Raw genomic sequence first — 25,047 nt, 5'->3', positions numbered from 1 at the left:
CCTCCTCAAAAAATCTAGGTGCGTCTTGTGGTCTGGTGCGTCTTATAGAGTGAAAAATACGGTATATTCACTGCCTGACAGCTGCTCTCTAGCATTTCAGAGTGGAGTCTTTCCTCGTTATATTTGGAGTTGTCAGGAATGGAGTCTGGAACATTTTGCATGCAAAATATGTGCTTTATCACTGCATGACAGCTGTTCCTTCACTATTGTCCCAGGCTAGAAGAGAGGCGGAATAAATTTTTCCACATGAGGTGGGTATGTAAAAAGGTAAAAGTGTATTCAGAAATGATTTATAATGAATTGGAAAAAAATGTTCAAAACTATTTTACCCCACAAAATCAGAGTCCTTTTTGTTGGGGATAATCCAGACTGAAATTCCCAGGTGTCGAAAAAAGGTTATTTATGTGTGCAACAACTACGGTCTGTGTTTTATTAGCCCCCCAAATGGAAAGTGAGTGAGGTCCCAACTAAAGAGGATTGGCAACTTAAATTTGACAGAATATGCACAACTTGCAGATTTAACGTATAGAATAAGAGAGCAAGAAGAACATACGTTTCAAGAAGACTGGAAAACATTTATTGAATATATGGAAAATAACTGTATACAGCTGAAAATGCTGGCAGCATGAAGATAAATTCAACAGAGTAAATAATTTTTGATGGATGTAAAAGTGGAAAACTGATCTGAATGGTTACAGTAAAATATGCCAGGATGTAGGATACGTAGAATGAACCATGGAAAAAGAAGAAGGGAAATCACTGGATATTTTAAAGTTTGTAGGATGTTTATTTGAAATTGAAAAATCGAAAATTTAATAAAAATTATTATAAAAGAAGAAGAGAGGTGAAATACAAATATTTGAATGAACAAATGAACGTACATTGAACAAGGTTCCATTATTCCCTTTAGCCATCCACATCTGAATCGGATTCAGTACATCATAGCCTGTTAACCAACCTCTCACTATGACTGCTGAAGAAAGACCCTCTTTCCCAGGAGACCCCACAGAGCTTCCTTGACATCTTTGTTCCTGAGGCTGTAGATGTAAGGGTTGGACATTGGGGTGATGACAGTGTACACCACAGCAAAGACAGCCCCTCGCTGGGATGAGTAGCTGGATGTTGGCAAAAAGTAGACAGCAATGATAGCTCCATAGAAGAGGGTCACCATGGTGAGGTGGGAGCCACAGGTGGAGAAAGCTTTCCGCCTCCCCGATGAAGAGAACTTCATCACAGTTACCACAATGCGGACGTAGGTGAGGATGACTAGCACAAAAGGTCCAAGAACGACGATGACACCTTCAAAGAAGATGACGGCTTCATTGACGCTGGTGTCTGAGCAGGACAGCTGCAGGAGGGGCTGATGGTCACAAAAGTAATGGAACAAGTGGTTGTCCCCACGATAACTGAGACGCAGGAGGAGGCTGGCATGGAGCATGGAGTGGAGAGTAGAAACAATCCAGCAGCCAGCTACCAGGTGTCCACAGACCTTCTGGTTCATTACCGTAGTGTAGTGTAGTGGATTGCAAATTGCAACATAGCGATCCAGAGCCATGACGCTGACTATCAGAAGGTCAGTCACGCCAAACACGTAGAAGAAGAAGAACTGAGCCATGCAGCAGTAGAAAGGGATAGTCTTGGAAGTGGAGATGATGTGAGCCAACATCTGAGGCACGGTGACTGATAGGAAGCCCACATCCACCACAGAGAGGCTCCGAAGCAAGAAATACATGGGAGTCTGGAGCCGGGCATCCAGAGAGATGAGAATGATCATCATGATGTTGCCCAGAAGTCCTGCTCCATACATCAGCAGAAAGATTAGGAACAAGAATGGCTGCTCTTTAGGCTGGGCGGAAAAACCCAGAAGGACAAACTCGACGATGTCTGTGCCATTCTCACAGTCCATGGGACCTGCAGAGAGAAACACACCACACAGCTGGCATGAGCCAAAGGGCTTCATAGGATAGTTTCCTGCCTAGAGGAAGACCCATCTAACACAACACTGAAAGGGATGGTTCAGTGGTTAAGATTGCAAATTTTGGAACCCAGATTCTGAAGTTGAACTCTCAGTATGTGAATTTTGGCCTTTTTACACTTGTTGAGCAGTCTTTTTGTTTTGTGGTTTTATCAGGTGGAAAATGAGGAATGCCATTAACAAACTGTCAGCTACCAAATACTATCAAATCCATTGGATACTGCCCATCATTTCATATCAACAATAAAGTACTGTCAACATTTCTAAATACGATACCATATAGAGAATCAAATATTTTTGCTTGATAAATATTCTGGCATAGCTACCGTTAAATACTAGGTGGTCATTTCCCCCCTCATTCAGTTGTTTGGATATTGATAAAGGTCATCTCCTCCTAAACCAGAGATGGGGGACTTGTCGTCTTCCAACTGGGCCTCAACTCTCACCTGCTCCAGGTAGCACAGCCAACAGTCAGGGATGATGGAGGTTGAAGTTCAACATCTGAAGGACACAGGTTATCCACTCCTGCTCTGAACTATCCTTTCCTGCTTACAATGATTCTCCAGTTTTGTTGCATTATATCTGGCTAATGACCACCAGTCACACTCATTGTTTCAACACACTTATTCGTTCGTGGCTCCACCTTGACAGTTTTCATAGGATGGAACAAGAAACAACACGCGACAAGCATGTGATGACCTGGTGCATTTCCCAATTCTTAAAATTATTTTATAATTATAAAAAATGAAAAAATTCTTCAGGGCTGCCTTTAATGTGCTTTCAGCACATAATGATGCATTATATTGTGTAAAGCCATTGGTTTACCTTGCCCAGTCATCTCTACTGTGACTGGCAGCAGTGTCCCAAGATCTCGGGCCGAGATTGCCCCCAATGAGTCAATTTAAGAGTATTTGTCGTGATCGTGAATCTGCGGAACAAAGTAACATATTCACATGGCATGCATTAACTTTTGCAACCTGATGATGCCATGGAAAACCAAGGCAATAACTGATCAAAGAAGAATCTGACAGATTCAGGGACCACAGGGCACATGTGAATGAAGCATAGAGAGGGAATGACTGAGAGGGGGAAAGTGGATAGTCATTTAGCCCTCTGCATCTTACTAGACAGTCAAGTGCAGCAGCAGATATATAGACAGAAGATGGGGAGGGAGAGAGAGAGGGAGACACAGAACATATTTTTTGGGGGTGGTGAGCCATGTTCTAAAATATGGGTTTGCTGTTATCACGTCTAGTAAGATCACATCATAGTCTGATCACAAAGTTTCATGGATATTGAACTGGGTGTAGGGATGTGTGAACATGTCCATTTTGGTTCCTTTGGTTCCTATAATCTTAAATTCAATTCTCCACATTCCTACATCAGTGTGTTTTTTATTTTATGTCTGTGTGATAATTCATCAGGATTTTAGTGCAATTTCCCCCCAGTTTGCATATTTTACATGCATGCTTTTACAAAGCAAATTTTAATGCAATTTTGTATGTTCTTTCTGGTAATATATGCATTTTTTTATGAGCACTTGCCTAGTAAATTCATTTTTGTACACATTACTTGACTGAAGAGCCACAATGCAAAGTTCAGAGAAGCATGAAATTTGAAGGATGGCTGTGTTTCAGTTTTCAGGTGGCTTCTGAAAGTGTGGATTAAGTAGCCCACCCTCTTCCCGCAATAACTCTTGCTCTCACTCCTTAACCTCCCATGGACCCACTCTCTGCCTGCACAAGCTCCCATTCAAATTCTTGCTCTCCTGCTCCCACCAGACCAACCCTTTGCCCATGCAATTTTGAGGAGGAGTGGAGCCTGAATATGTGAAGCCCAAACAGGACAGGGGACACTTTTCTCAAAAAAGAAAAGAAAAAGACACTCACATTTTTTTAGGGATGGGTGGCAACCCTAGCTAACACTTGCTTTGAAGTATCATTTGAAGTATCATGCGGTATCTCTGCACACAAATCAGAATGAATGCTAATTAAATGCCCATTATCATCTAATCTCCCTGCAAATTAATAAACAGGTTTTCTGGAAGCAGTCTATTAGTCTGCTCCAGTGCAAACAATGACGAGGGCTTCCTGATGACTGTTTATTGTAGGATCAGCGTTCCTCATGCATGCAAAAGTTTGGGGGTTTTTTTGTAGAGGACACACCACATTGTTGTGATATTTCAATGTCCCATTTGCAAGTTAAGCCCTCATTTGAAAGCACCCAAAGAGGTGGAAGACTGTGGTAAGCACTTGCAGCCCCCCAAATGAAGCAGTATAATTCACAATAACAAGCTTAGGATGTGAAGGTGAGCAATCAAGCTGAAACTACAGCACATATTAGAGGTCTTCTACTGTCCCACAATCACTTTACCTATTTTGTGCTCCCATATATCAAATGTCCACATTTTACATCCTTGTGCACAACATATCCACAGGCTTTCCATTCACAGATCTCTGTTGCTCATGCCTATAGGAACATACACAAGAGCATTTTCTCTCCAAACTATTGATGGGCTGATCTTGCATCAGAAGGGCTGCCTTGCCTTGCCTTGGTCTGAGCCAGACAAATTCAGTCCCACCACAGACTCGCATTCTGTCTCATCTAGCTGATGAAGGTCTAAATAAAGGGTGCCTAGCACACTGTTACAGACATTGTGTTAAAAGTTAATGGGGCATCAGAGATTGTGGCATGCCTCAAGATAGTAACTAAATCCATCCTTACCTGCCTCTGTTTGGATGCTCTTAACTCCTCGCCCACTTGATCTTCAGGCTTGAACAAAAGCACTGGGAAAAATGGAACAAAACCCAACAGAACTGCTTTGCTTAAGTATCTCTAAGTTCTGATAAGAAACAGGAAGGGTCTCGTTAAAGGATTTGCATTGGGAGCCTGTAGAGATCTCTCACAAGCCACTTGAGAATAGCTGCTCTTCAACTCTAAAAAGAAAACTTAGCAATCGTGTTCTATATATCAAGTATAAAATTTCCACCCTTTCCCCAGCTTATGTTTCCCCCCATAAACTGGATTGTATCATTTCTGTTTACATGAAATCAGGCCACCAAAGATTGCAACAGACTACAACCGACCTTGCTTTTTAACCTCTATGGATTCAGCTAGACTGGTAACGAAAAGCAATTTATATGTGTTGTATGTGCGATATGAAAGGAACATTTCGTACAAAGATTACCATAATAAAGGAAAAAAGTGGTAAGGACCTAACAGAAGCAGAAGGCATCAAGAAGAGGTGGCAAGAATACACAGAGGAATTATACCAGAAAGATATGGATGGCTCGTACACCCCAAGTAGTGTGGTTGTTGACCTTGAGCCAGACATCCTGGAGAGTGAAGTCAAATGGGTCTTAGAAAGCACTGCAAATAACAAGGCCAGTGGAAGTGATGGTATTCCAGCTGAACTATTTAAAATTTTAAAAGATGATGCTGTTAAGGTGCTACACTCAATATGCCAGCAAGTTTGGAAAACTCAGCAGTGGCCAGAGGATTGGAGAAGATCAGTCTACATCCCAATCCCAAAGAAGGGCAGTGCCAAAGAATGCTCCAACTACCGCACAATTGCACTCATTTCACACGCTAGCAAGGTTATGCTTAAAATTCTACAAGGAAGGCTCAAGCAGTATGTGGGCCGAGAACTCCCAGAAGTGCAAGGTGGATTTCGAAGGGGCAGAGGAACCAGAGACCAAATTGCAAACATGCGCTAGATTATGGAGAAAGCTAGAGAGTTCCAGAAAGACATCTACTTCTGCTTCATTGACTATGCAAAAGCCTTTGACTGTGTCAACCACAGCAAACTATGGCAAGTTCTTAAAGAAATGGGAGTGCCTGATCACCTCATCTGTCTTCTGAGAAATCTCTATGTGGGACAAGAAGCTACAGTTAGAACTGGATATGGAACAACTGATTGGTTCAAAATTGGGAAAGGAGTACGACAAGGCTGTATATTGTCTCCCTGCTTATTTAATTTATATGCAGAATTCATCATGCGAAAGGCTGGGCTAGATGAATCCCTAGCCAGAATTAAGATTGCCAGAAGAAATATCAACAACCTCAGATATGCAGATGACACAACCTTGATGGCAGAAAGTGAGGAGGAATTAAAGAACCTTTTATTGAGGGTGAAAGAGGAGAGCGCAAAAAATGGTCTGAAGCTCAACATCAAAAAAACGAAGATCGTGGCCACTGGTCCCATCACCTCCTGGCAAATAGAAGGGGAAGAAATGGAGGCAGTGAGAGATTTTCCTTTCTTAGGCTCCATGATCACTGCAGATGGTGACAGCAGCCACGAAATTAAAAGACGCCTGCTTCTTGGGAGAAAAGCAATGACAAACCTAGACAGCATCTTAAAAAGTAGAGACATCACCTTGCCAACAAAGGTCTGTATAGTAAAAGCTATGGTTTTCCCAGTAGTGATGTATGGAAGTGAAAGCTGGACCATAAAGAAGGCTGATCGCTGAAGAATTGATGCTTTTGAATTATGGTGCTGGAGGAGACTCTTGAGAGTCCCATGGACTGCAAGAAGAACAAACCACTCCATTCTGAAGGAAATCAGCCCTGAGTGCTCACTGGAAGGACAGATCGTGAAGCTGAGGCTCTAATACTTTGGCCACCTCATGAGAAGAGAAGACTCCCTGGAAAAGACCCTGATGCTGGGAAAGATGGAGGGCACAAGGAGAGGGGGACGACAGAGAACGAGATGGTTGGATAGTGTTCTTGAAGCTACCAGCATGAGTTTGACCAAACTGCGGGAGGCAGTGGAAGACAGAAGTGCCTGGCGTGCTTTGGTCCATGGGGTCATGGAGAGTCGGACACGACTAAATGACTAAACAACAACAACATGTGTGAAATAACATTGTGCCACCAGATGGTGATGTGGAGTCCCGTTTTTCTCTACCTTTTTTCCTGTTTAAATTTACAACACTTTATACTGAAACACTTCTGCCTATGTCAGGCAGGGCAGGGCTAAGACATTTTGGCATCTGAGCTGAACCATGAAATGCCCCCACTGCAGGGAGGGGCATGAAGATCTACATCAGGAACAAGGTGGGGGGGATATATATGGGGGACAAGGGAGAAGTGAAGAGCTACATTTGGAATAAGGGTGGGAATCAAATCGACCTTACCCAGTGGATGAACTGGGAATCAAAGGCCGCTGCAGTGGTAGTGGGGCCTTCTCTGAATCACACCAGAGGGGTACAGATCCCAGGAGACTCCAGAGGGCAGCTCCCACCATTTCCTCCCTGGGGGTGGGAAGAGGCCAGCAGACCTCCTATTAAAACATTAAAAGTGTGTTATATTAGCGAATGGGAATGTTGCTTTGCAAATGTGTTTATTAGTAAATTTTCCATATTAAAATGTATATATGGGATACCATTGCACTAAAATGCAACCAGGTGCAGAAATATCACGTGACATCATTATGTCAGGACGAAGCATTTGCCTTTGCATACTAGCTTGCATCAAATGATTCACTTCCTGCTTCTTGCTTTCAGCAAGTATTGGCTGCCCTTGGATGCTCTGAGCAAAAGGCACCAAATGCAATTCCCACTTGCTAAGGAACCCCCAGGAGTGCTCTTAAAGTGCACTTGAGAGCCAGCGTGGTGTAGTGGTTAAGAGTGGTAGTTCGCGTCTCCGCTCCTCCACATGCAGCTGCTGGGTGACCTTGGACCAGTCACATTTCTTGAAGTCTCTCAGCCCCACTCACCTCACAGAGTGTTTGTTGTGGGGGAGGAAGGGAAAGGAGATTGTTAGCCGCTTTGAGACTCCTGAAAGGGAGTGAAAGGCAGGATATCAAATCCAAACTACTACTACTACTACTACTCTTCTTCTTCTTCTTCTTCTTCTTCTTCTTCTTCTTCTTCTTCTTCTTCTTCTTCTTCTTCCTTTGCAACCAAGCCTTTGTGGGTGTGATTGGGGCGAGGTGGCCTCACGGGCTGAATTGGGACCTCTGGTGAGCCCAGTCTGAGGTTCCTCATCTCTGGTCTACATGAAGCTACTAGGAGAGGTTTAGGATGAGACTCCATCAGTCCATGACACCCAGCTCTCCAAAAAAGAGGATTTGCATAACAGTTGTACGTGTTAATTTATATTTATACGGGAAAGGGGGGGTGCCTTCCTTCACCCCTTGCTTTGGTGGGTCCAAGGCGATGACCTCAAGGGCGCCCAACCCTACATTCACCCCCCTCAGCCCTCCTCACCGTTGCACAAGCACCACACCCTACCCAAACCCCAAGTTTAAAGTGCTTTTCCCTTTTCTACGCGGGCGAAATAAGCCCAAACTCTCAAGCCTCTTTCTCTCCCTCTCACTCCATCTTTATCATGGGTTGACCGTATCAAACTGCGTTCCCCATTTGTTTCAATGGCCGCGTTCTAACTAATCAGAACCATGCATCCGCTCTGCAGAGTCAGCTCAGCGAGCTTCTGCACGCCTCATTTTACCTCTTGACAAGCTACTGACGGCTCCCTGCTGGGAGAACAATGGAATCGAAACTCGTGAACCCATAAAACTGTCAAATCTTGCAACAATGTATCTATTTTGTTTCCGACTCCAATTATTAATATAAGAATGGACTAGAATGGACTAAAACTTCTAAAATTCGTATAAAATCAACCACAGCTCCGCTTTCCTTGGTTTTGGTGTCAATCGACTCAGTTTCCTCAGGACTCCATGGCACCTCCTTGGCCTCCATAATCCCTCAAGCGGGGAGTCATGTACTCAGGAAGACCCTAATCCGGTCAAATCACTCTGCCCAACCTTTCCTCCGGGCAATGCCAGGTGATAGACTTTGCATACTTGGACTATTGTCTTCCCATCACCAGTACTCAGGAAGCGCTTATCCGCGCATATCTCCAGCTCTGCATATTTCCCCCTCCCTGCTCCATATGTTAATCTGTGTAACCCAACCTCTCCTTAAGATATTCATGATGTAACCTGTGTAACTCAACCTCTCTCTAATGTATTCATGATGCAATTATGATGTATTTTGCACTGTATTCTGGGACATGGAGGGAAGTTTCAAAAACTCCTGTCACCTCTTGAACCTGTTGCGCAATAAACTTGGGTCTTCTACAGTTTGCTCCTGTCTCTGGCTGAGCTCATTTTCTTCCGCAGGGACGCACGGACCAAGTCCGACGAGCTGGGTGGCTGAGTAGCTCCGCACCCAGATTTTTCCGTAACAATATGTATAGGTGTAAACTTGGATATAGTTACTATCGTTTAAACAGAAGACAACAAATCTCCCCAGCCATTGCAGGTGTGCTTGCCTGATCTGCTGTCTAGGTACTAGTCATGGGTAGGCAGCTTCAAGGGCCATCTACTTGCTCTCCCCTTTGGGGTTAAAAGGTAAAGGTAAAGGGACCCCTGACAATTAAGTCCAGTCATGAATGACTCTTGCTTTACAGGCCGAGGGAGCCAGTGTTTGTCTACTTATGCAGACAGTTTTTCCAGGTCATGTGGCCAGCATGACTAAGCCACTTCTGGCAAAACCAGAGCAGTGCACGGAAATGCCATGTACCTTCCTGCTGGAAGGGTACCTATTTATCTTTTTTAAATGATATTTATTGGAGGTTTAAAAATTACAGAAAAAAGAAGGAAAAAGCAACAATAAAAAGTTAAACAAAACAGAACAATACCTTACAACACATCAAAAATAAAAACAAAAAACAAAAAGCAATACAGGAAAACAACAAGAAAAACAAAAAACATTAAAAAACACATCCAATATTTCCGTATCTTTACCTTTCATTTACTAGTTTCATCGACCTCCTCAAACCTCCCTTTTTTGTATTCTAGTTCAATTATCTATTTCAGCAAATCCTTTCCATCTTTCTCAATTTTTGTTCTATAATTTATCTTAACACAATCTAACCTTAAATTTTCCACTTTAGTCCATTAACAATCTATTTTTACTTAATTCTTTATAACATTTCTGATAAAGCCATATAGCTTCATTCCAGCATCCTTCTAACATTCATTAATTTTGCAATATTTCTGTAAATATTTTATACTTAACTCCTTATAACATTTCTACTAAAGCCGTATAATTTCATTCCAACAATTTTTCTAACACTCATTAATTTTACAATATTTCTCTAAATAATTTTTTAAAAAACTTTTTCCCAATCTTCTTCCACCATCTCTTCTCCCTGGTCTCGGATTCTGTCAGTCCTTTCTATCAATTCCATATGGTCCTATTTATCTACTTTAAGGTTACCTGACTTTTTTTCAAAGAATCTGGGGATACTTCTTTTTTTTTTGAAAAGAGAAGAAAAAGTTATTAAAAAAGGTGTTTTGTAAAAAAATACGAAGTAATATCTTCTCTTCTGTGGTCTCTTCTGGCCTTCCTCTGCGGCCTTCCTCTGCGCCCTGGCCTGCTCTTTTGGAGTGCTAGCCGCCATGGAGTGGGTTCAGTTCAGGTCTGGGCTCAGCCATGTGTCCTTGCCCTCCCGGTGCTCTTCTACCTCTTCTCCTCAGTGGCGGCAGTGGCGCAGCAAGGTCGGGGCTCCCATCTTTTTTCTCCTTCCTCTTCCTCTCTCTTCCTTCTCCCTGCGTTGGCTCTGGGGTTTTCCTGGCCCCGGAGCACTGCTGGGCAATAGGCTGGGTGCTCTCACTCCCAGCTCGATTTAGGTCAAGGGGGGGGGGATCAGCGGGTTCCCCAGTTGACGCACCTGGCATCCCCGGTTCCCCCTTGGCAGTGGCACTGGCAGCAGCAGTCTCAGCAGCCCGGAGCCAGCCTGGTAGCGCAGTTGGCTCTGGCTGGCTTCAGGAGCTGTTCGCTGCCGTGGCACCTGCCATTTTGCCTTGCCAGAAGTCCCCATATGATGTGTCTTGTGTCGCTGAACCAATCACGAAACATCAATTCCCTACCAATAAATCTATAACACTTAAAATATAAATCTGGGGACGGATTTTGTCCAGGGACAGATTTGTAAATCTGGGGACTGTCCCCGGGAAACGGGGATATCTGGTAACCACAATCTACTTGGCACCGCGTGCTTTTGAACTGCTAGGTTGGCAGGAGCTGGGACCGAATAACGGGGGCTCACCCTGTCGTGGGGATTTGAACTGCTGACCTTTCGATCAGCAAGCCCAAGTGGCACAGTGGTTACTTATCTTTAAAATGGACTTGGAGCCAGACAGCCTTTCACGTAGAGAATGCCTTTCAACAGAGGACTTTAAAGGAGGACACAGTAAAGGAGGACCACTTATGTACATCCTAGGCAGATGGTAGAGATTATGATGTTTCTGAACTAGTATCAAGGAGTAGCCTGAACAAGTGGAAAATTAATCCAGCAGGACAGAGATACTATTTACTGGGGAGTCACGAGTCCTGGAGAATGTGTATGATGGGGTTGCACTTTGCTTTGTTGCTTATGGGTACTCCAGCACTGCCTGAGATTGCCCAGGTGTTTGGGATGGCTTCTTAAACACTTTTGGTTGGTGTAGCTGTTCTGTCCTTTTCCTGGAGAAGTCAGACTTGGCCACAGTCATCCATGTGTTGCACACCAACCCAATCTCCCACTGGTGCAAGATTCCAGGAGTTCTAGGCACTTACTCAGGGTTCACTTTCCTCGGAATGAGGGACAGATGAGACTGTGGTGTCTTTGTGATATATGGTTTATTTACACATGCTTTTCCCATAGTCACAGCCTTGGATTCCAGCAGAAATCAAGCATGTCTCTCCCTCACAAGCTTCAGCCTGCAGCCTGCTTCTAGCTTCCAGTTCACACACACACACAACACAACTCTGGCTTTTGTCTTTATAACCAACAGCCAGTTGAGGGAGAAGGCCCACCCATTTGTTTTCTGACACAGAGCCACTTCCTTTGTTACCTTAATGACCCATACTTGGGGAACCATTACCTCATCAGGAAGCTGGCCTGGCTATTCCAGCAACTGAAACCTTGCTGGATCCATGAATTAAGAGAGTCTCAGGCATGCACCCTGCCCCCAACTCACAGCACATGTATTTATGATATGCAAATTAGACTACAGTAATACAATGAAAGTCAAGTGCATTTAAAGAGTGTTTAGAGATTTCAGTTGGTTCAAAATGTGGCTGCCAGGATATTAACTGGAGTTAGTTGCACATAATTTATAACTGTTATGTTGCTTTTTAGAATTGTAGAGTTGGAAGGGACCCTGAGTGCAGGGGCGTCTAACAGGTTGATTATGATCTACCTATCAATTGTGGGATGTACCTGGTCGATCCTGGTCGATTGCGGGACCCTGATGCCCCCCAACCCCCCCCAAAAGGCTCAACAACTTTGGCTGACCCTTCCCCCCAAAAACCTCAACAACTTCGGTCAATTCAATGAGTAGATCACTGCTAGTTTATTTATACTGGGAATAGATCACAGTCTCTTGGAAATTGGACACCCCTAGTGCAACCCCTGCCATGCATAAATATGCAGCTGTCCCATATTGAGCTCCATCATAGAGAGGAGAGGTGGACTTACAGAGAAGGAAATTGCCATATCATCTATAACTGGCAAACACCACTCTGCTGTGTGATGATGAGTCATCTTCCCTTGGAGTAATTTCAAAGCTACTCCATTGTCCTACAAAAAGTTGGATTTTCTGAGTGGGGATGAAGGCTAAACAGGGAAGGCATACCAGATATCAAGGAGGTTCCTTGTCAAAAGTAGTTGAGCAAAATGTGTCTTTCCCAAGTGTGGAAAAGTCAATGCAGTGGTACCTCGGGTTACATACGCTTCAGGTTACATACACTTCAGGTTACAGACTCCGTTAACCCAGAAATAGTACCTCGGGTTAAGAACTTTGCTTCCAGTTGAGAACAGAAATCTTGCTCTGGCAGCACAGCAGCAGCAGGACGCCCCATTAGCTAAAGTGCTTCAGGTTAAGAACAGTTTCAGGTTAAGAACAGACCTACGGAATGAATTAAGTTCTTAACCCAAGGTACCACTGTACCAAGTGTGGTTGCAACTCTATTTCTAAGATTGCTGCTGGTTTGTTTAGCAGCCGTACTTGGTGTGCAACATTAATCTTTAAATTGTTTGGCGTATTTTATTGATTTTTCTAGCCGCCTTTGATTATTCTTTTTATGGACAGAATTTTTTAATATATCAACATCACCACCATCAGCAACACACTCAATAGATTCATGAAAAAGACACTGTGCCTTTTCCAGGTTCCTGCTTCCTCAGAAAATCTCTGATCCTGTCGAGAAGCCTCCGTGCAGCTGCCTTTATGTCCTGGTTCCTCAGGCTGTAGATGAAGGGGTTCAGCATGGGTGTGATCACTGCATACAAGAGAGAAATGACTGTTCCTTTCTGGGCTGCGTAAGCAGAGGCAGGCTGGAAGTAGAGGGAGCTGATGGTGCCGTAGAACAAGACCACTGCAGCCAAGTGGGAGCCACAGGTGGAGAAGGCTTTGCGCTTCCTAGCGGTAGGTGGGACTCTCATGATAGCACAGAAGATGTGGATGTAGGAGATGAAGATGAGAACAAAAGGCCCTAGGATATCCACAACTCCCTCTGTCTGCACCAGAATTTTTATGAGCCCTGTGTCAGAGCAGGAGAGTTCCAAAAGAGGATAGACGTCACAGAAGAGGTAGGGGATCTCCCTAGAGGCACAGAAAGACAGGCGGGATACCAGAAGCGTGTAGAGCAAGGAGTGGAGAGCGGAAACGATCCAGGACCCAGAAGCCAAAATGAGGCAGCACTTGTGGCTCATCAGGGTGGTGTAATGTAAAGGGCGGCAGATGGCCACATAGCGGTCATAAGCCATGCAGGCCAAGAGGAAATTATCAGTGTTGCCAAATGTCAAGAAGAAATACATCTGGATCAAGCAGCCATTGAAGGAGATGGTCTTGGTTTCGGACATCAAACTCATCAATATCTTAGGAACAGTGGTGGAAGCAAACATGGCATCTGCCAGCGAGAGGTAGCTGAGGAAGAAGTACATTGGGGTGCGACGGAGGTGGTCATCAAAGCGGATGAGCAGAATTATCAAAAGGTTCCCTAGTAGGGTTAACAGGTAGATGAAGAGAAAAAGAAAGAAGAGGAGACTCTGGTGTTCTGCTAGGGCAGAGATACCCAAAAGGACCATTTCAGAGATGCTTGTCTGGTTCTTTCTGGCCATTTTACATCTGTAAAAGGGAATGAGAGACCAAGATACCGTTTAACTGCTGCTGTGCAACCTTGCAACTTATCCACACAACGAGAAGGGTTCGGTTGGGTCTTGCTTACCTGCAGCAGGTCACAGATTTCCCTTGGGAGAATGTGGCAGCTGAGCTCACAAAAGAAACACACACAAAAAAATTGAATCAAGGCTACAAGCTACTTCACATGTCTGTGCGGCAAAATGTGTGAGCCACTTTACTGAGATAGGGTTGTATTTATTGAGTACATTTATGTCCCATGGTGTGTGGGGTGTGTGTGTGTGCCTGGAGGGCCGTTGCCCCGGGCGCACATTGGGTGCCCCCCTGGCACATTAGCACCCGCCCATCAGCAACAGGGGCTGGGGAGCACAGAAGATGCTCTTCGATCTCTGTGCCCAGCCTGGTGTACAAATGCCCACCTGGCAGCAGTGAAGGCTGGGGGGCACAGAGGGTGAAAATCACCCTCTGTGCCCTGTGCCTGCCCATCAGCATCGGCAGGGTGCACCCGCTCCAGGCACTGGCAGATGGTGCTATGCCCTTCCTTATATGCCCCTGTTTATTTTCTTCCATCCTGGTTCTTAAGGAGATGTAGGCTACATTCATGCCATACATGTAAAGCATGACTTCCCCTGAAGAATCCTGGGAATTGCATTTTACCTTTCACAGAACTACAGTTCCCAGCATCCTTTGCAGTTCTCAGGCTTCTTTGGGGGAAGTCACTTTATTTTACATGGCCCAAAATGCCCCCATTCTTCTATAACATCAGGGCTGCTTCCTTCCTGCTCCTTCCCTCCTTATATTCTGGGCTTTCCCACACCTCTTTTATGTAGTTTTGGAAAACAACAACAACAGCAACAATTTACTATTTATACCCCGCCCATCTGGCTGGGTTTCCCCAGCCACTCTGGGCGGCTTCCAACAAAATATTAAAATACAATAGTCCATCAAACATTAATAGCTTCCCTAAACAGGGCTGCCTTCAGATGTCTTCTAAAAGTCTGGTAGTTGTTGTTCTCTTTGACATCTGGGCATTCCACAGGGCGGGTGCCACTACTGAGAAGGCCCTCTGCCTGGTTCCCTGCAACCTGGCTTCTCGCAGCGAGGGAACCGCCAGAAGACCCTCGGCACTTGACCTCAGTGTCCAGGTAGAATGATGCTCCTTCAGGTATACTGGACCGAGGCTGTTTAGGGCTTTAAAGGTCAGCACCAACACTTTGAATTGCGCCCAGAAACATACTGGGAACCAATGTAGGTCTTTCAAGACCGGTGTTATGTGGTCTCGGCAGCCACTCCCAGTCACCAGTCTAGCTGCCGCATTCTGGATTAGTTGTAGTTTCTGGGTCACCTTCAAAGGTAGCCCCATATAGAACACATTGCAGTAGTCCAAGTGAGAACATGCACCACTCTGGCATGACGGTCCTCAGGCAGGTAGGGTCTCAGCCTGCATACCAGATGGAGCTGGTTAACAGCTGCCCTGGATACAGAATTGACCTGCACCTCCATGGACAGCTGTGATTCCAAAATGACTCCCAGGCTGCGCACCTGGTCCTTCAGGGGCACAGTTACCCCATTCAGGACCAGGGAGTCCTCCACAACTGCCTGCCTCCTGTCCCCCCAAAACAGTACTTCTGTCTTGTCAGGATTCAACCTCAATCTGTTAGCTGCCATCCATCCTCCAACTGCCTCCAGACACTCACACAGGACCTTCACCGCCTTCACTGGTTCTGATTTGAAAGAGAGGTAGAGCTGGGTATCATCGGCATACTGATGAACAACTGGAACAATTGGAAGATACGGTATTCAACATGTTTGTCTTGATGTAGCTCAAAGACAATGACCAAGTGGCAGCCACGAAAAAGGCAAATCCATTTTAGGGATTGTTGGGGAAGGGATTGAAAAATCAACCTGCCCTATCATAACGCCAACATACAACATACAAATATGTGACTTGGAACGCTGTGTGTTCTCACCTACCTCATAATACTAGGAATCCGTACCATCCAAAAAAGCTGGACACTGCAAGATTCAGCATGGACCAATGAAAGTGATTCATTGATTCATCAAAGAGTGCTTACTTAAACTATGGAATGTTCTCCACAGGATGACCGCCAGTTTGGATGACTTTAAAAGAGGATTATTATTATTATTTTATTATCTATTCCATTTCTATACCGCCCATCATCTGAGAATCTCATGGTGGACCAATGGTCTGATTGGGCAATATGAGGCCATTTCCTAGGTACCCCCCTGGAATTTGTAATTTTATTTACTTTAAACTGCATAAAAAGAACCATGTGATGAAGACTTGCTAGAAGTAAATAAATGTCCAATGTTCAAAATGTCTGGATTTGGCTTCCATGTTTCTCATACCTTCAGTCCTCTTCACTCAATTCCAGCTCCCATCAGCCCCAGCCACCAAGACGGAGAGAATTGAAGTTTAACATCTGGACCATCAATTCTCCGTTCCTGACTTATGGGAGCAGGAGATGGTGATGCACACCGGTTATCTGACTCTTAAATGAAGTGACTGGGACTCACCTGATAAGGAGGTGCTAGTTCCACAAAGTTGGTGCACCCGCCTGTTGACAAAACAGGAATCTGTGTGTGGTAGAAAATATATCCATTCAGGAAAGAAAGCATGATAGCCAGCTTGGAAACTGGCTGAGAGAGATTCTTTTTTCCTTCCTGCAGGCTCAATGAGATCTCTTTTATTTGGATGATAGATAAAAACATTACAAAGTGTAAGGCAGCAGTTGTTTAAAATCAACAGGATGCCTTCTCTATCTTGGATGTACAAGTTCCACTGCACCTTGTAATCCTGAATGGAGCATATATTTCATTTCATGGAAGTTGTGCAATCTCCAAGGAGGAAAGAGGCCTCTTGACGATTGAAATTTTGCTGGGCTGCAACAATCAACACCTCCTTGACCATTAGGATCTGTGAGAAATCACAACTGGGAGAAATGTGTGATATGAATAAAATAGATACATAAATAAACTGTTTAGTTCAGCTGAGAAATAGTCCCCAGGAGTATTGATAGCAGTGGAGAACTGTGCCAGAGAGAGCTTATTACGTAATTGGCACAGTTCTCCACTGTTCCATCCACATCAACATGTAAGGCCAAGACCATCTGTTCCTTAGGGAGCAAAGTAGTGGAATAATGTAAAGCCTCCAGGAATGGGGCAATGTTTGCAGAGGTTTCTTTCACGGTGTTTTCGTGATCATCTTTGCAGTTACAAATTTACGGGATGATAGGGAATGTAAGAAATGAAATGGATGGGATGGAATGAAAGTAGCAGCTGGCAATCTACCTCTTACAAACTAAACAACTCTGTACAGTGGTACCTCGGGTTACAAACTTAATTCGTTCTGGAAGTCCGTTCTTAACCTGAAGCGTTCTTAACCCGAGGCACGCATTCCCTACATAGGCCTCTTGTGGCCCCGGAAGCGGATTGTGTTCGTATCCCAGGGCAAAGTTTGCAACCCGGAACACCTACTTCTGGGTTTGTGGAGTTCGTAACCCAAAGCGTTCGTAAGCAGGACTGTTTGTAACTCGAGGTACCACTGTATGTAGTTTACAAAAACTCATTAACAATAATGTACAGCATTTCAACAGCTTCTGTTACATGAAACCTTAAATAATATATATACAATGCCAAATACTTGGTATCTCAAAGCCAAGCTGTCCAAACACCTGGACTTTGCTCTTTTTTGAAAGATGAGCAAAGTGCTGTTCCAAGGATGAAGCTGATCTATTTGGTGGAGCATTGAACTGCCATTGTATAGTCCTTTTTGGGCCATCCAGAAGAAGATTTGCGAAACAGAGAATGAAATCTGGGTATCTTGCTGTAGGAATTCCACTGGGACTGCACCAGCACAAGTATACGCATAGAGAGTTTCTCTTACGGACTTATTTCAGAAATATTTGGACTGCTTGGCTTTGTAATTAATGAGTTTTTGTAAACTACATACAGAGTTGTTTTGTTTGCGATTTATCGCTCTGTATTCCTTGGGTGTAGTCTGGCACTCTACCTGTTAGCTTCCAAATTAAGAGACAAGTATCTATGAAATCTCCAGAAACTCTCTGCTATTTATGGGGAGTGATCTCTTCTTGACTGCCGGTTTTATACTTGAGGCATTCAAGCATATTCTGGAAAATGTAAGTTTGTGCAATTAAAGTGGATTGCTCTATTACCCTTGCGCAACAAATCCACTTTATGGGGGGGGGGACTACTTCTTGTGGTCATTAAAGTGATAGGAAAATGCACTGAAAAGTGTGGGTTAAGAAGAGAGAAGATACATAAACACCAAGCAAGGAAATCAGATCTGCTTACTGTCCTATAACAGTGAGAAGACAAACCAACCCAGATTAATTCACAATAAAGACCAGGTGTAGTATAACCTGAGTGGAAGCTTTGTGCAAGTAAGTCAGGATGAGCTCATTATTATAATCATATATTTTTCAAACTTATTTTTATTAGTTTTTATATTGTTATGGAACCACAGAGACAAGTAAACAACGACAGAAATTCATTAATATAGCCAACTAAAGCAGGGCATACAAAATGTAAACATATAATAACAGAATCTAAAATCATGAGAACCATTTTTCTCATGAGTAGAAATGCTAGTAAATCTGAAATTGTATGAAATAAAATATCACATACTGAATATAAATGATCAGGATCTTCCTTTCCCTTAAATTCCAATTAACTCGCATTATTTTTTTGTAATAATTAAATTCCAGAGATTTTTATACCATTATAAAATATATAACAATTAACAGTTTCTACTGTTGTGTTTTGGGACTGTTGTGGGACATGGGTGGCGTTGTGGTCTAAACCACAGATCCTAGGGCTTGCCGATCAGAAGGTCGGCGATTTGAATCCCCGCAACAGGGTGAGCTCCCGTTGTTCGGTCCTAGCTCCTGCCCACCTAGCAGTTTGAAAGCACGTCAAAGTGCTCTGGCAGGAAAGTAAACGGCATTTTCGTGCACTGCTCTGATTTGCCAGAAGCGGTTTAGTCATGCTGACCCCATGACCTGGAAAAACTGTCTGTGGACAAACGCCGGCTCCCTTGGCCTGTAAAGCGAGATGAGCGCCACAACCCCAGAGTTGTTCGCGACTGGACGTAATGGTCAGGAGTCGCTTTACCCTTTACCTTTACTGTTGTGTTATAGAGATCCTGGGAGCTGCTAGAATTCATCTCAAAAGTTCATTTTGACAAACCTTTGGATGGAATCTTGGGGAGGTTTCAAGTGAATGAGGGGGCAAAATTGTCTCTGCATTTTGGGATCAGGGTTGGTGAATTTCAACTTGGGCCTCTTCTCCCAACCTGATCTTCCACACAGGAGTGTCGCAAGGAGGAAAGGAGTAATGTAAACTACCCTGAGCTCCATTGAAAAAGATTGGGATATCCCAGATTTCCCAGATTGGGAAGTTTTATTAAGCTAAACTAACTTTAGGCACAAAAGATTACAGAAAATGATGGCCTGAGGAAAGACTTTTGTTTAGACCGGTATCTTAGACTTCTGCTGATTACACTGTCTCCCTTTGTGGTGAAGACAGTTGCAAACTTTCACTGGAACGCTGCCGATTGTGGAAATACAGGGGGACAAAGAGGAGATTTAACTACGGATGTTCGGTGAGCCTGAAGCGTGGGGAAAACGAATAAGAAGGAGGACGCTATACTAAGCTACGCTAAAAAGAAGGAGGCTATAAGAAGGAGGGCGCTACACTAAGCTACGCTAAAAAGGCAGTTATACACTCGTAACCCCCGTTGATTCTTTTGGCTTCCGTTCCTCCCCTCTCCCCTCTTGCTTTTTTGTTGTGTAATATAGACCTCCGCCTCCCCTTCCCCCGTTTCTCCTCTTTTATCATAATATTTGACCCTGCCCCTTCCCCCTTGTTCCTCTCTCCCTTTCCCTCCACCCCAACAGTCTCAATAACTCACTTTTCCTCTCTAACAACTCAGTGATTGTAGCTGTATTATTGGACTACTTGGCTTAACCCTGTAATGGTGGAGGATGGAACAAAATTAGGGACGTAAGAAAAGAGCTCCCCTAGTGGATGGAAGAAGATATTGACTGCTTAGCATAATAGAACAATTTAAAAAACTAAAACTGTAAATCAGAGTGGACTCTCAACCAAATAGACTAAAATTCTTTATTATTTACTTACCTGTTATAACTGGAACTTCCTATAATATCTTTTGGGTTCTTCGCGTATGAAGGCTATATAATAAGGACTATATCATATCTGCATATGTGGAGTTAAGCCTACAAGTGGCTGAAGTTCACAAGTGGCTGAAGCCGTGGGGGAGTAAAGTCGTGGACGATACAATCAGAAACACACATCCCCTCAAGGTTAACTGTGGAGGTTGACACCCCCAACACCTTTGATATAGGCGAAGGGGGGTGGACCGACGTGGGTTCGACAGTACCTCCTCTTTGCATATATTTTTACTACAATATAAAGAGACCTACCGAACGAACTTAAGAAGATTGTGAGCCCTTTGGGGGAGAGCTCTAGTGTTAGCAAAACAGTGTGAAAGTAGAAAAAAAAATGGCAGGGGAAAATGGTAAAAAGTGGGGGACCCCAATCGAAAGGAAAGCATCTAGACAGGAAGAAATTAAAGATCTAGACTTTCTATGGCTAAAGATCAAGGAAGAGTTTAAGCAGAATGAAACCCATATGGAAAACAAATTAGAAGAAATGCAGGAAATGATAGATAGGAAGATCGAAGGGGTTGTGGGGGAGCTTTCTAATAAAATTCAAGAATTAACGGTCAAGTCAAAAACATTTGAAGAGACTAATAAAATAATTCAAAAAGAGATGAGAGAACAGAGAAAGGAGACAGAAAAAATAAAGGAGGAAATGAGAGAAGTGAACAAAGCGCAGGAGCAAATCTGGGATAATATTGCGATGACAGAAATGTGACAGAGACAATTACACCTAAAATTTAGAGGGATAGAAGAAGAGATGAAGGAGAACATAAAGGAGAAAATGACTAAGGAGTTGGCAAAATGGCTAGATCTGAAAGAGGAAGAAGTGGCAGATACGATAGATAATGCCTTCAGAATAAGAACGGGAACAAACCAGAGAACAAACCAGAATAGGATAAAAAGACCCATTGGGGACTGCTTAGTAGTTTTTAACTCAATTGGAATGAAGAATTTGATACTTAAAACGAGTTACCATAAAAAATTAATAATAGACAGTAGACCAATAATTGTCCTCAAAGAGATACCAGTTAGACTTTTACGTAAAAGGGAAGGATACAGACACATAGTAGGCGTCCTGAGAAGATATGGTATACGATACAGATGGGAGTTTCCTGAAGGGATTGCTTTCTTCTTTAAGGATAAGAGATTCAAGTTAACGGACCTTTTAGAAGTAGAAAAATTCCTGAGGAGGTACGAGAAGGAGCTTGGTAAAACTGAAGGCAGAATAAGAGACAGAGAGGAGGCTGGGGATGGGGGGAGGGGGGAGGGAGGAGGAGATGTGGAGAGGGAGGGGGCGGAGGGGGGGAGGCGGAGGAGGATGAAGGAGCTGTGGAAGAGGAAGGGACAGAGGAGACAGAGGAGAAGGAAGACATAAGGAATTGATAGTCCATATATAAGTTTGGTAGCTAGAACAAATAGAGCTTAACTTCAGTAATGTCTTTAACTTTTTTGTCTTGGAATGTTAACGGTCTAAACGAAAAATTTAAAAGAAATAAAATAGAGAAAGTTTTGAGGAATAAAAAGTATGATGTGGTTTGCTGTCAAGAGACGCATGTAGCCAAAAAACACAAGCATATCTTGATTTAAAAAAGTTGGGAATAGAGTTCATTAACTCAGATGTCCATAAAAAAAGAGGGTTGGGGATATACGTTAAAGAAAAATTGGAACCAGTGTTGGTTTGTAAAGATGAGGAGGGGAGAATACTGGGAGTTCAAATTAACCACCTAGGGGAAAAGTTTAATATAGTAACTGTCTATGCCCCCAATACAAACAAGAAGGCAGAATTCTTTAAAAAATTGGAACAAGTACTATTAGAGTTAGAAGACTATAAGTTAATTGTATTAGGGGATCTGAACGGAGTCCCTGTACCGGAATTAGACAGAAGTGAAAAAAGGAGGAAAGTGAATCAAGGAAAACTTCCAAAATCCTTTAATGATCTTCAAGAAAATTTAGACCTGATTGATATTTGGAGGCATAAAAACCCAATGGGAAAACAATTTACGTATTTTTCAGAGCCGCATCAAAGCTGGGGCAGGATTGACCAGATTTGGGTCTCAGGGGAACTCTCGACAAGAGCAGTGAAGTGCGAAATAGAGCCCAGAACACTCTCAGATCACAACCCAATCTTTTTGGAAATAAAATGCAAATCATTAGGACCATATAGGTGGAGAATGAATGAATACTTATTTGAAAATGATGAGATTATTGAGAAGGCAAAAAACACCTTGAAAGAGTACTTTAACCTAAATTTGAATAAAGAAACAAAAATTGATACTGTCTGGGATGCAAGTAAGGCAGTACTTAGAGGCTTCTTGATACAACAGAACAAATATAGGAAAAAACTAAGAGAGGCTAAGAAGGAAGAAATAGTTAAGCAATTAAAAGATTCTGAGGGGAAATTAATAAGAAATCCGGGGGATGAGAAGACTAAACAGATATCCAAATTGCTACAAATCCAATACTCATCATTAATAAATCAGGAAATAGAATGGAGGATTAAATCAATGAAACAAAAATATTTTGAATCTGCGAATAAAACGGGGAAGTTACTAGCATGGCAATTAAGAAAAAGGAAGAAACAAAGTGTGATCAATAAACTTAAATTGGAAGAACAAATAACAGAAGACCCTAGTGAAATAAAGGGAAAGTTCCTTCAATTCTACGAAGCCCTGTATAAAAAAAAGGAAGATGAGGACATAACTGAAATAGAAAGATATTTGGATAAGAATGGAGGTCAACAACTGACAGAAGAAGAAAAAACATATTTAAATAACCCAATAACTGTGGAAGAGGTTAAAAGAGCAATCAAAAAAATGAAGCCAGGGAAAACGCCAGGTCCAGATGGTTTGTCCCAAAAATACTATAAAGTCTTAGAGGAATGTCTGGCCCCGGTGCTATGTGAGGTAATTAACAATATTTTACAAGGGGGGGCGATACCTGATTCATGAAGAGAGGCATATGTTACGTTAATACCTAAAGCAGACGCAGACAAACTCGATATAAAAAACTATAGACCGATATCACTGCTTAATAATGACTATAAGATCTTTGCAGAAATAATGGCAAACAGATTAAAGAAATATTTGATAAGAACGATCCACAAAGATCAAGCCGGATTCTTACCCGGTAGGCTGTTAAGGGATAACGTGAGACATATAGTAGATATAATTGAGTATTTGGAATTTAGAAATGACATCCCCGCAGTTTTGATCTTTATTGATGCCGAAAAGGCATTTGATAATGTATCTTGGAGCTTCTTGTTAAAGTGTATGGAGAAGGTAGGGATAGGAGGACCATTTCTGGAAGGTATAAGGGCTATTTACTCAAGACAAAGTGCTAAGTTAATTATTAATAATAATTTAACGAACTCATTTATGATTTCAAAGGGCACAAGACAGGGGTGTCCTCTATCCCCTCTTTTATTCATTATGGTCCTAGAAGTTATTTTGAATAAAATAAGAGAAACACCGGAAATAAGAGGAATTAGAATTGGGGTAAAAGAATATAAATTAAAGGCATATGCCGATGATTTAGTAATATCATTAGAAGACCCAACAAAAGGCACGGACAAAGTTCTAGAGTTATTGGAAGAATTTGGGAAACTATCCGGATTTAAACTAAATAAAATTAAAACAAAGATGCTGACAAAGAACGTGGCTGAAGATTTAAGGGATAAGCTAGAGTTGGAAACAGGGATAAAGGTAGTGAAAAAGGTGAAGTATTTGGGTATTTGGGTATCTACAAAAAATATAAATCTAGTGGAGGATAACTATAACAGAACTTGGAGAGAAAGTAAAAAAGATTTAGATAGCTGGAGCAGACTAAAACTTTCTTGGGAGGGAAGAATGGCTGCTATTAAAATGAGTATCCTCCCAAGGTTGATATTTCTATTTCAAAATATTCCAGTGATTAGGGGCACAACAATGTTCAAGGAATGGCAGAGGACCCTGTCTCGATTTATCTGGCAGGGCAAAAGAGCTAGAATTAAATTTAAGTTGCTTACAGATCGAAGGGAAAGAGGAGGGTTCTCGGTCCTGAATTTAAGATTATATTATGAGGCCTCGTGCCTATGTTGGATCAAAGAATGGATAGTCCTGGATAATACGGACCTTTTGGACTTAGAGGGATTTAACGCCAGATTCGGGTGGCATGCATACTTATGGCACGATAAAGAAAAGGTCCATAAGGGATTCTCCAACCACATAATTAGAGGGGCACTGTTAGAAGTATGGAATAGAAGTAAGAGACTGAATGAAAAGGACACCCCCTGGTGGCTATCACCAATTAATATTTTAGCAACTAAAAAACTAAATATGGAAAGACAAAGATGGACCTATGAAGACCTCTTGGTAAATTCGGATAAAGGATGGAAAATCAGACCCTATGAAGAGCTGAAAGATAAATTAACGGGATGGATACAGTTCCACCAAATCAATGCCCTATGGAATGAACATAAAAAAATAGGAATGAATGAGAAAAAATCCAAATACCAGGTAGAGATAATAGAAGGAAATATGAAACTCCTATCCAAAATGTATAATCAATTATTAGATTGGGACACCAGGGACGAAGAGGTTAAAGAGGTCATGATCAAATGGGCCATAGACTTGGGATACAACCTGGACTATGATAGGTGGGTAAAACTCTGGAACAAGGATATGAAATTCTCAGCCTGTGTTGGACTCAGAGAAAATATGGATAAGATGATGTACCTT

General features: G+C 42.7%; 2 protein-coding genes and 1 long non-coding RNA gene across 3 annotated transcripts in view; 1 reads left to right on the top strand and 2 right to left on the bottom strand.

Moving 5' to 3' along the window:
* Positions 1-397: 397 nt before the first annotated feature.
* LOC309522281 (olfactory receptor 1f45-like) lies at positions 398-2,756 on the bottom strand. Its single transcript, XM_082205524.1, has one exon. The coding sequence runs from the start codon at positions 1,958-1,960 to the stop codon at positions 965-967; it is 996 nt and encodes a 331-aa protein (XP_082061650.1). The 5' UTR covers positions 1,961-2,756; the 3' UTR covers positions 398-964.
* A 9,945-nt stretch (positions 2,757-12,701) lies between these two features.
* Positions 12,702-25,047, top strand: part of LOC309522363 — a 232,603-nt gene continuing 220,257 nt past the window's right edge. The window contains exon 1 of the long non-coding RNA XR_014215073.1: positions 12,702-12,776. This is a non-coding gene — a long non-coding RNA (uncharacterized lncRNA). The remainder of the gene's footprint in view (positions 12,777-25,047) is intronic.
* LOC309522599 (olfactory receptor 1f45-like) lies at positions 13,109-14,089 on the bottom strand (the record flags this gene model as incomplete). The annotated part of the gene is made up of 1 exon (XM_082205990.1): positions 13,109-14,089. One exon carries the CDS (start codon positions 14,087-14,089, stop codon positions 13,109-13,111), a length of 981 nt encoding a protein of 326 aa, XP_082062116.1.

Source organism: Podarcis vaucheri (assembly GCF_965113315.1).
Source record: "Podarcis vaucheri genome assembly, chromosome: 17".
Lineage (NCBI taxonomy): Eukaryota > Metazoa > Chordata > Lepidosauria > Squamata > Lacertidae > Podarcis > Podarcis vaucheri.
This window is presented reverse-complemented; position numbering and strand designations above follow the sequence as displayed.